The 12421-nt window shown below is 42.0% G+C and overlaps 1 protein-coding gene across 1 annotated transcript in view; it reads left to right on the top strand.

The window, feature by feature from the left end:
- KIAA0556 (KIAA0556 ortholog) overlaps positions 1–12421 on the top strand; it is a 190311-nt gene that overhangs the window by 68720 nt on the left and 109170 nt on the right. The window contains exons 9-10 of the mRNA XM_029911288.1: positions 1501–1673; positions 7886–7998. Coding sequence (XP_029767148.1) covers positions 1501–1673; positions 7886–7998 — 286 coding nt within the window. The remainder of the gene's footprint in view (positions 1–1500; positions 1674–7885; positions 7999–12421) is intronic.

Here is a 12421-nt window from a genome sequence, read left to right as displayed (position 1 = left end):
ATCTGACATAAACCCAGTTATTCAAATGAATGGAAGAGGGTCAGATGGACTTATTACTGTAATAAAACTTCTCAAGCTAAGCACAGCTGCTTCCAAATGAATCCCGAGAGCCAGTAAAGTTAACAGTACTGAAAAACCCAAACAGTGACTCCTTAATTAATGCAAAACCTAAACAAAACCAAGAAATTATATTCCTTCTTAAACAAAAGAGAAACTCAAACTCCACCTGTCACCTGGATGCCAGCACCAGCTAATGTTTGTAGCAATACCTGCCGGATCAGATCCTGGCGTTGACCAGTTTTTGAAAGATGTGTGTTGCACTTCCTTCAAACACTTTTAAAACAGGGTATTATATGCATATAGTAATTGTGTGTGAGCAAGACAACCAAGGGACGGTTTGGAGAAAAACAACAGCAGCTTGAGTTAACAGTGATCATCTTGGGAAGACCTCTGGGGAGCCCAACACAAAAAGAGCAACCATCCAGCATGTGTGCTGCATCTTTCACAGTACCATAGATACCCAGGCCACAGGCATAGTCAGTCTTGAGCAGCGAACAATGCCACATCTAAACTTGTTAATCTGTCTCCAGAGGTGGTGTGGGAAGCCCAAAGCCAAGGAGTGGCTGGTAGTGGCAGTGGGAGTTCCTGGTAGTAGCAGAGGCTCTCTTCCATCCTGTCCACCACAGTAAGCTGATGATGTTATCATCTTAATGGAAAGTATGCAGCACTGTCCAGATAGGATTTCTGCTATGTAATTGGTGATGCAGTGCATCCCATATATTCCTGAACAGTGGCAAGTGTGTCATTTTCTGTAGCTTGGGGGGCAGTTTATTGGTGCATTCTGACTCCAGATGTTAGGTGGAGGAATATTAGCTAGGACTGGTAACCATACAAGTTTTGCTGGCTTCAATGTCCCTGTTATCATTCTTATAGTATGATTAAGCTGTGTTTTAAAAACAGTAGGCCTGAAAGCTGTCGGGGCTTTTTGAGGGTTGTGGAGGAAGGATTGTATTTGGTTGTTTTGCCTTTGGCTATGTCTACATTATGTACTAGGGGTGTGATTCCCCTGCTCATGTACACATACTCATGCTAGTTCTTATTGGGCTAACACAAGTATAAATAGCAGTGTAGTTGTGGTAGCATGGGTAGCGGCAGCATGAGCATGGGTGAGCTGTGCTGAGTACAAACCTGCCGGAAACCAGTGGGTATGTATTCGGCACAGCTCAGCCGGGCCCATGCTATTGCAGCCACACTGCTATCTATACTTTCTTGTGATGTCATTTGTTCACTAGTTGTCCAAGGTAGAGAAGACCTGGAACTCTAATGTTAAAACAAACATTAGCATCACCTATATGCTGTGCCTTACTTGGGCCGGGTTGCAAGCTGCCAGTTCAGCCCTTTGTTAATAACGAGACCAGATATTTAATGCATGGGCTTTTACAGTGTTTTATACATGTATGAGATAATCAATAGACATTTCTTGCTACTTTTCGATGTCAGGACCAGTAAGTCGACCAGAAAAGCCACTGTCAGCAACTCGAAGGAATGTTTGTGAGAAGAAGGATCCTGAGCAATCTGCTGCTGCTGTCATTAAAGCTATGCAAGTTGAAAATGAGATCTTGCAAAGAGAGATGCTTTGCGGAAGGCTGGAGACTTCTACCAACCATCAAATGGTATGCCAAAGTACTGAGCTCGGACAAGAGAGATCCAAGGTGTTCAGTAGCAAAAATTATTTCCTTTCCCTAAACATGAATAGGAATCTTATATAGTTTAATGCAGTGATACTCAGACCTCAGTGGTTCAGGAGCCAAACTGGCGATCAACCATACCCCAAAAAGCTGCGGTAGTATGAATTCATTGTTTCATTGTTAATTCAGTTAATTATATATATAATGCTCACAGCAAAATGACTGACCAAGTATTATTATTTTATCAACTACAGTTGGTTAATAACATAGTAAAAGCATCCTGATTGGTTAATAATTAAATAACACAGTGTTTTAGTATCGTGTGCTGCAAAGAGCCACATTAGACTCATTAAAGAGCCGCTTGCAGCCCACGAGCCTCAGTCTGAGTATCACTGGTTTAAAGCCTTACAAGGGTGGATGGTGGGGTGAATCTTAACACTACATGAAATGAAATAGTGTGGTCACCCCACATGCACTTTCTGGGGATATTACCTTACAGCTCTTTCTTGAGTTCAGAGAAGATCAGAAAACATGTGTTAACCATTTATGTGACTCTTCTTCTTGGAGGTAGAAAGGATCCTTCTGGTTTCTGCCATTCCCTCCCTCAAAGTTACAATTAGTTAACACCCAAACAATTTGAAAAGCAGTCACATGACTTTCATTGCACACATTCACTAAGCACTTAGGGCCTGATCCTAGTTTCACTGAAGTCAATGGGAGCTTTTCATTGGCTTCAGAATTGGATCAGACCCTTATTGGCTGGAATTTAAGACTGGGTCTGTTGGTGTTACAGAATCTCTTTCCAGGTTATGGGCTGCCAAATTCTGCAATCTCCTTTTTATTTTTTGTGATGTCTGTTGTTTTGTGATTAAGAGAGAGAGAGTAGTTCCCTCTGCATATTCACAAATAACATGAACTTGCTATGTTTTATGAAAGTAAGGTAATACTTAAAATAGGCATTGTCTTGGGACACAGAGTGGGATTTTCAAAAGCCCCCAGTCTCAGTGTTGGCCTAACTCTACTCTCAGGGAAGTAATTTACTTCCAGTTACTACTAACACTGAAGGCTTTGAAAATCCCACCTTCAACATGTAAATGTGCTACAGGGCAGAATTAAGGAGCTAAAAAGAAAATAAACAAAAGATGGCATTTTATTTCCCAGGACTTTTAAATTCTACTGGCCTCGATTGCATGTGTAAATTCCATAGCCCAACTCCTTACCTCAGATTCTGTGCACCTTCCAAAGCCTACAGGAGCCTCTCTCTATCTCTCTTACAAGATTCAGAGGGTCCTTTCCCTCAGCTTCAGTTGTTCCTAATTATTCACCCCATATTTGACCCACAGACTTTTCACTGCACAGCTAGGTTACCCATTTGTACACATATCTCACATTCTCAATGACAAGAACATGAGAAAAATCTAGTGCAGGTCTGGTATGTCATTTAGCAGAGAAATAGTTCTCCTGGAGGAGCAGTGCATGGTCTTGTTCCAGATGAAATAGGATTTGGTTTAACCAAGTTACAAGCCTTGAAGTCCAGGGGATATAGGTTCAGATCTCCTCCTCCTGCTACTTTGGCCCCAGCTCCAGGCCCTTCAAGACATGTGGGAAGTGCCAAACAATCATTTTGATGGGCCTGTTGAGGATGCAAACAGTCTCCATCTCTCCAGACCCAAATTCCCCTACTTTTGAAAATGGTCTCTCACACTTCCTCAGTGCTTGATACCAAGTTACTTCAGACCAGTAGGTCTTGAGCACTGTGGAAGTGGGTTATACCCTCCAATTTGTTTCTACCCCTCCCTGCCACCCTCCTTCCCCATCCCTCTTCAGGGACTACTCTCACGAGAAGATCCTCCTCCAGGAGGTACAATCTCTCCTTTGCTCTGGGGCCACAGAGGAGGTTCAACACTGTCTCAGATGGCAGGGGTTTTAGTCCCTCTATATCTTAATCCCAAAAGTGAAGAGGGGTCTCAGACCAATCTTAGACTTGTGTCAACTCAACAAATTCTTAAAAAATGAAGTTTTGCATTGTCACTCTAGCTTCTATTATCCCCTCCCTGGATCCTGGAAACTAGTGTGCCACCCTTAACTTAACAGATGTCTGCTTCCATGTGGCAATCAATGAAGCTCACAGGATGTACTTCAGATTTTTGGTAAATCAAAATCATTACCAGTTCATTGTGCTACCATTTGGCCTGTCAGCAGCTCTCAGAGTCTTTACAAAAGTTATGGCAGTAGTATCTGCATTCCTCAGAATATCTGGAGTACAACTCTGTCTGGATGACTGGCTTGTCAAGGACTGATCCAGACTGCAGGTACAGTGCAGTGAATCCCTGAGCCAGTCGACAATCAAAGCTTTGGGACTGCTAGTCAACACAGAGAAGACTCTCATCTCCTTAGTCCAGCGGATTGAGTTTATAGGGGCTGTAACGGACTCAACTCAGGCCAGAGCTTTTCTTCCAGACTCAAAGGTTCAAGCAATTCAATCAGTTGTTACAGATATGAAAGCTCACCTGGTCACAACAGCACAAAAGTGTTTGAGGCTTCTGAGGCGCATGGGTTCCTGCACTTACCTGGTTCAGTATGCCAGACTGCACCTCAGAGTTCAACAGGGTTGGCTGGCATCAGTCTACTTTCTGAGCTATCATCATCTAGATTCAATGGTGATGGTACCCTCTCATGTCCTCCCTTCCCTACATTTGTGAACAAGTCTAGCCAATCTATATGTAGACGTTCCCTTTGCCTGCACACAGTCGACATGCACATTAGCTCTGGCTGTTAAGTTCGGTTGCTAGTTTGATCAAGGTACATCTGGCAACTATTTCACTGTTCCATCCTGAAGTGGATTTTTCTCTAATGACCTATCCATAAGTTTTTGAATGGCCTAGTCAAATTGTATCTTCAGGTGCAAGACTCCCACTCCCCCGTGGGATCTAAACTTAGTGTTATCAAGACTTATGAATCCCCTGATTTGAGCCTTTGGCTACTTGCACTCTACTGCATCTGTCAATAAAGAGAATTTTTGGTGGCCATCACCTCGGCCAGGAGGGTAGGAGAGCTGCCTGCCTTAATGTCTGGGCCTCCCTATGTGATATCCTTTAGGGACAAGGTTTATCTGTATTCTCAACCAAGGTTCGTCCCAAAGGTGGTGTCATCTTTCCATATGAACCAGCCAATTTATTTGCCTGCATTATATCTGAAGCTGCATTCGAGCAGGGAAGAGGAGTGTTTCCATACCCTGCATATCAGAAGAGCTCTGGCATTCTAACTGCACAGAACCAGGCACTTCTCTAAGTCTTCCCAACTGTTAGTAGATGTGGTAGACAGAACAAAAGGACAATCAGTCTCCACCCAAAGAATTTCTTCTTGGATAGCCTCCTGTATATGCATGTGATATGACATGGCTAATGTCACCCTTGCGAGCAGAGTCACAGCTCATTCACTGAGATCACAATCTGCCTCAGTGGCTTTTGTGGCACATGTTCCAATTGTGGACATTTGTAGAGCGGCAACCTGGTCCTCAGTCCACATGTTTGCCTCCCATTATGCTGTGGCTCAAGGCTCTGGAGACAATGCTAGAGTTGGATGAGTTGTTGTCCAATCCCACCTCTTGTTTTCACAGCTTGAGAGTCACCAAGAGTGGAATGCACATGTGCAATCACTTGAAGAAGAAAAACTAACCCGTTCAATAACTGTTATTCTTTTAAATGTGTCACATGTGTCCATTCCACGACCCACCCTCCTGCCCCTCTACATTGGAATTCTAGCAAGAAGGAACTGAGGGGAGTTAGGGGTGGCTCTGCCCTTTATATGTCCACACAGTGGTGCATGACAGCAGAGGGCACTTGAGCCTCCCAATGGGTACCGCTGAGGGGAAAAATTTCTGACATCTCTGCGGTGGGCACACAGACACTGAGAATGGAATGGACATGCACAACATATCTCAAACAAGAACAGTTATTGAGCAGGTTAGTAACTGTTTTTTCCAGGACCTGATGAAACACATGGTGGAAACCTCAGGCATACCCCTGGAAGTGGTCCAAGAGAAGCAGCACAAAGAAATTCTTCATATTTCCACCATAGGGAGACTTATCATGGCCATTAATGAAAGTTTACTGGAGCCCTCAAGAACCATCTGTGTACACCTCCATCCATCCCTTTGTGAGTCTGTGACCAGTGATGAATAAAGTGTGACAGCCTTCTTAAGCCAGTATGTTGCTTAATTTTAACAATAGGAGCAGCATTTAGAGAAAAAGGATTTTAAAACAGTCAACATGCGTGACTTTCTTACCTAAAGCCCTATCATTCTGTGAAGGTGTCCTTAGCAGGCCTCGCTTCTTCAGATACCCCAGTAGGTGTCTGTGTTAGTTTGAACAGCTCTCCCAACAATTACCTGCCCATGGAAAGAGAACCTCATTTTATCCCACTAGAGTTCCTTTGGGCTTGCCAGTTGACAGGCTTTTGGCTCTGCTTGTCCAAACCAATTCAGCAGGCTCCGCAGGAGATTGAGGCAGGCTCCTCAGAGCCAATGGCTCACCCATTGTCCTACAATAACCCTCTAATGTTCACTATAGGGTAGCTTATCTTGAGCTGTTGTTTCCTTCCTGTTTATTTTCTTACAGATTACTATTAAACTAAACCAATATATTCACACAGTAAACATCTCAATAACCAGGTCAACATATAGTAGTTATAAATAATTACAGAGAAGCTCACCATCTGTCACACTAGTAATTGTTCTCTGAAAGCTGTGTGATGTGATGGATCAAAGCTCACTCTTCCTTCAGCATTTAAAGGTTATGTAATCTTTTGTACTTTGTACAATTGTGATAAACATGGGAATATTCTTATGAAGAACCGGGGAGATATCTGCATTTTTTTATGAATGTTCTGTGTACCTCAGTGCTTGATATCGTCCTGTAGGACTGCATGAAGTTGAATCAAAGAAAGCTGTTAGGGGAAAACAAGCAGGAAATGAATGACAGACACAAGGTTCCTCCAAAGAGAATACCAACTGTGCTTAAGAAAATAATGTGGGAACTATTAATTGGAAAATGCTGTTTCCAGCCACGCTAGCAGATTTATTTTTCCCCAGCCTGAGCCTAGAATCAAAGGAACATTAAACCATTAAAGACTTCTTCCTACAGAGGAAGGCAGGGGTGTGTGGGCATCAGCTGCCTGGGGGAAACACTGTAGGAGAGACAGGGAGAGAGAGGCAGAAAATGCTGCATGGCCTGGCTGTCTCTTGCAACCCAGAAGTAGGGGGCCTGGACTGAGTGGAACTTATGGGAAACTTTCAGGGAAAGGGTAAGAGTTAGGTAAGACCCAGGCAAATAGACCTTTTGTTGTTTTATCCCTTTCTACTTGCTATCTACATTTGGGTGTATAAACAATATGTTTGTTTTGAAGAAGTCAGTTTTGAGTCACTTTAATTAACCATGGTTCACAAGTCTCCCAAGAGAAGTTTTCTTGCAGGTTCAGTTGGGACTATCATGTTATCATGGTTGGGAAATAAGGGGGACTGCAATCCACAGATTCAGTGCAAGAGTGGTTGAGCCTTGGAGTTCCACCCTTGACAGAGGTGAATGAAGCCAAGTCTGTCACCTGAAGGGTGCACTCAAGTGGGCCTTTAAAGGGATCTAAAAAGCAGTTTTTATCATCTAATGTGAAAGGAGCAGGTGGTTTTAGCACCAGGCCCCACCAGTGACTTTAGGCCTTTGAATGTGAGGAGTTTCTGCCCTGTTCACATGCAGGATCCTGAGACAAGGGCAGTGCTCTTTCTTTCAAAGTATTATCAGCAGAGGACTGCCATTGCAGGATGTAATTTCTTATTTTCATGAAAGCACATTGGAGTAGTGCAAGCTGAAAGTGGGAAGGAAATTGCATTTTCGCTCTTTGATATATGCTTTAAATCTCATATTAATAAATTATTTTAAAGGGTGGTAGGTAATCCTTTTACATTATTTTCACCTGCCTATAATATTACATGTAAAGGACCAGATTCTAATCTCAGCTATACCAGTGTCAATCCACATTAATTCCATTAAATTCAATGGAAACAGGATGGATTTACATTAGTTTAGCTAAGATCAGAATTTGGCTATACTCTCATTCATTTCAGAGACACAAACCACAACTCATATTGTTTTGTGTGTGTAGGGAATAGTGTACATAAAATTTGTTAATCTTTTCTTACATAGCTGCCTTCTGTTTCAACTTCATCTGTTTCTGCAACAACTGAGCCTTCAGAAAAACAACAGGAAACAACTGTAGTCACAGAAGCTATTGAAAGAATTGGCCATTTGGGAAGCAGGTAGCTATATTACTTTATTTAAGAATGATTTCCTTAATGTACTGGATTTTTGATATCATATACTGTAGTTGTCTGGTTTCATCCTTTCTTGTGATTATTTCTAGAAGCATGTAATTTCTGCTCTGTGTAATGGGATAAATCTTACCACAAAATATTTTTCTAGATGTTCCTTCCTGTGTCCCATATTTTGTCTTTGCCCTGTAAAAGGCAGGATGACCAGCATCTTGGTTATGTACAGGGGAGAGGCTGAAAATATTGGTTTTCTTAAAAGTTCAACAGACTTTTCTGCTATAGTCCAGGTGAGAGTGGGTGTGTGATGGGGTTTATCAACCCTGCACCAACGAGGCAAGGGGTAAGGAGCCACTCTGGACACAGAAGCCTTGCCTTTGCTAGGCATGTTTCCAGTGGTGGGAGCATTCAAAGAGGAAGTAGTTCAGCAGTGGAAGAGATTCCAGAGACAGACCAGAAAAGAGCACAGGAAGGCCCGATTTTGCAAAACAGTTCATCCTCCAAATGGATTCCCCCAAAATGGGCCTCAGGGCCATATTGTCCGAGGAGGTGGATGGCAAAGAACATCCTGTACGTAAGCAGGAAGCTGTTCCCCTGGGAAACCAAATACTTGACAATTGAGAAGGAGGTGCAAACAGAATAAAGTTCAGACCAGTAATATGTATATATTTGGTGCTACAATAAGTGCAAAGTCACAACCTGAAAACAGTTATGAGCTAAATCAGCTGGGAGGAAGAATTTAACAAAGAAAAATGTGACTGATAATTGGGACTCATTTAAGAACACCTTACTAGATGCCCAAACAGCCACAAAGAAGACTGTGCTGGTTAACAAAAGAACCTGGTTTAGAGGAGACGTGAAGGCAGCTATTATTATATACTTACTGAATATTTTATAGTATTTTATATTCAGTAAGTATATTATTATATATTTACAGAATATTTTATATATCTATCTATAGATATCTTTATATAAATATAGATATATCGTGTGGCAAGACCCCTCTTTTCTCTTGCTAGCCTTAGCGCTTCCCCCTCAGGCAATGGTGGGCCTGGGGTAATCAGTCCCACTCAGGCAGGGTTTGCCTTCCCGCTTCTGTGCTCCCTTGGTTGTATTTTCAGGGTAGGCCTGAGGGTCGGCCTAAGGGTGATCCTCCACCAAAGAAACAGTCTCATAAACAAAAACCCAGAGGGATACCTTTTGCTGCCTCGCTGCGGCAAGGTGTCATCCTGTTGGTTGCCCTGAGGTGTCAGTCCTTCCTGTAGCAGGCACTCAGTTTTGGCTGTCTCCTCTATGGGAAGGAACACAGCCTCTCACCCTGGAGCAGTTTATTTCCCTGTTGCCACTAGCCTGGCAGCAGCTTGTCTTTCTTTCTCTCTCTCTCCCTCTCCCCCTTGTTCTCCCCAGAGGAGGGGTTTTTAAAGGCCTCAGGCAGCCCTTAATTGTATTCCGGTGTCCATAATTGACCTGAGGTAACCACTTTTCAGCTTGTAGGAAAAAGAGCCTTTAACATTCTAGGGCTAATATATCAGCCTTCCAGGACCCTCTTGCAGCCGTCTGGCCTGACTTTCTCACAACAGATTATCTATCTATCTATCTATCTATCTATCTATCTATCTATCTGTCTATCTAAAACAAATGCAATAAGGGGGAAGCTGAAAGAAAGGAATATGAATCAGAAGTTAGGAATTGTAGAAAATTGATAAGGGAAGTCAAAGGACTCAAGGAGAACTCTATGGCCAGCAAAGTTAAACAATAAAAAGGAATTTTTTTCAATATATCAAGAACAAAAAGAATCCTGGAAATTGTATTAGTCCACTACTTGATGAAAATGATAGAATTTTCAATAATACAGAAAAGGCAGAAGTGTTCAATAAATATTTTTGTTCTGTATTGGGGAAACATTAGATGACATAGTCCCATCATATGATGATGATAACACTCTTTCCATTCCACTAATGTCTCTAGAGGTTGTTACACAGAAGCTACTAAAGTCAGACCTTTTTAAATCAGCAGGTCCAGGTAACCTGCATTCAAGAGTTTTAAAACAGCTGCCTGAGGAGCTCGCTGAACCATTTATGTTGATTTTCAATAAGTCTTGGAGCACTGGGAAGTTTCAGAAGACTAGAAGACAGCTATTGTTGTGCCAATTTTTAAAAAAAGTCAACGGGATGACAGGGATAATTATACACCTGTCAATCTTAAATCGATCCTGAGTAATGGAGCAGCTGATATGGGACTCCCATTAATAAACAATTAAAGGAGAGTAAAGTAATTAATGCCAATCAACATGGATTTATGGAAAATAGATCCTTTCTAACCTGATATCTTTTTTTTGATGAGTTTACAAGTTTAGTTGATACAGGTAATAGTGTTGATGTAATAGACTTTTGTAAGGTGTTTGACTTGGTACTGCACAACATTTTGATTAAAAATCTAGAATGATATAAAATTAAAATGGCACACATTAAATGGATGAAAAACTGGCTAACTGATAGGTCTCAAAATGTAATTGTAAATGGGGAATCATCATAAAGTGGGTCTGTTTCCAGTGGGGTCTCATAGGAATCAGTTCCTGTCTCTATGCTAGTCAACATTTATATCAATGCTCTGGAAGGAAACATAAAATCATCACTGATAAAGTTTGTAGATGACACAAAAATTGGAAAAGTGGTAAATAATGAAGAGGACAGGTCACAGATACAGAACAATCTGGATTGCTTGATAAACTGGGCACAAACAAACAATATGCATTTAATACAGCTAAATGTAAATGTGTACTGTGATGGGTTCGGTCACAGAGACCCCCTTTGGACTGTCACCTGATGTGCTGAAACTACCTCTGAGCCCGTTTTCTTTGCCAGCTTGGGACTCCAGAACCCTGTCTTGTTGAGCCAGACACGCTAGCCTGCTGCAACACAGACCCAGGGTCTGAACCACGCCCCCAAAGCTGCAGACTTAACTGAAAACAGCTCAGGAAGTACTCCTGTCTCCAGCACCCAGACACTCAGCTCCCAATGGGATCCAAACCCCAAATAAATCCATTTTACTCTGTATAAAGCTTATACAGAGTAAACTCATAAATTGTCTGCCCTCTATAACACTGATAGAGAGATATGCACAGCTGTTTGCTCCCCCAAGTATTAATCACTTACTCTGGGTTAATTAATAAACAAAAATGATATTATTAAGTATAACAAGTAGGATTTAAGTGGTTTCAAGTAATAATGGACAGAACAAAGTAAGACACCAAGCAAAATAAAACAAAACACACAAGTCTAAGCCTAATACATTAAGAAACTGAATACAGGTAAATCTCACCCGCAGAGATGTTCCAGTAATCTTCTTTCACAGACTAGACTCCTTCCTAGTCTGGGCCCAATCCTTTCCTCTGGTACAGTCCTTGTTAGTTCCCACTGAGGTGGTAACTAGGGAATTTCTCATGACTGGCAGTCCCCTTTGTTCTGTTCCACCCCCTTTTATAGCTTTGGCCTAAGGCGGGAATCTTTTGTCTCTCTGGGTCCCCACCCCCCTTCTAAATGGAAAAGCACCAGGTTTAGGATGGATTCCAGTTCAGGTGATCACATGTCACTGTAAGACCTGCTTCTTCATTACCTAGTAGCTGGAAGACAGGTACACAGGAAGGCTTGCAGGTAAACAAACCCATTCACAGTTCATTGATGCTGAAGCACCCTTAATGGCTTTCACTTAACATGTTTACATCAGTAATACAAGTTTATACCTTATTCTCCTAACTCCAGACATAGAAATAATACATGCAAACAAATAGGATGAACACACTCAGTAGATCATAAGCTTTGTAATGATACCTTACAAGAGACCTTTTGCATAAAGCATATTCCAGTTACATTATATTCACACTCATTAGCGTATTTCCATAAAACATATGGAGTGCAACATCACATGTACATCTAGGAACAAAGAACATAGGACATACTTACAGGATGGGGGACTCTATCCTAGGAAGCAGTGACTCTGAAAAAGATTTGGGGGTCATGATAGATAATCATCCGAACATGAACTCCCTGTGCGATATTATGGCCAAAACAGCCAATGCAATTCTCAGATGCATAAATAGGGGACTCTCGAGCAGGAGTAGAGAAGTTATTTTATCTCTATTGGTGCAACCACTGCTGGAATACTTTGTCCAGTTCTGGTGCTCATAATTCACAAAGTATGTTGATAAATTGGAGAGGGTTCAGAGAAGAGCCCTGAGAATGATTAAAGGGTAGATTCATAGATTCATAGATTCTAGGACTGGAAGGGACCTCGAGAGGTCATCGAGTCCAGTCCCCTGCCCGCATGGCAGGACCAAATACTGTCTAGACCATCCCTGATAGACATTTATCTAACCTACTCTTAAATATCTCCAGAGATGGAGATTCCACAACCT

The sequence above is a fragment of the Terrapene carolina genome, unplaced genomic scaffold (genome assembly GCF_002925995.2).
Source record: "Terrapene carolina triunguis isolate 2854851 unplaced genomic scaffold, T_m_triunguis-2.0 Scaffold93, whole genome shotgun sequence".
NCBI classification, from domain to species: domain Eukaryota; kingdom Metazoa; phylum Chordata; order Testudines; family Emydidae; genus Terrapene; species Terrapene triunguis.
Note: the sequence above shows the minus strand (reverse complement) of the source record. Positions and strands in the feature narration are given on the sequence as shown.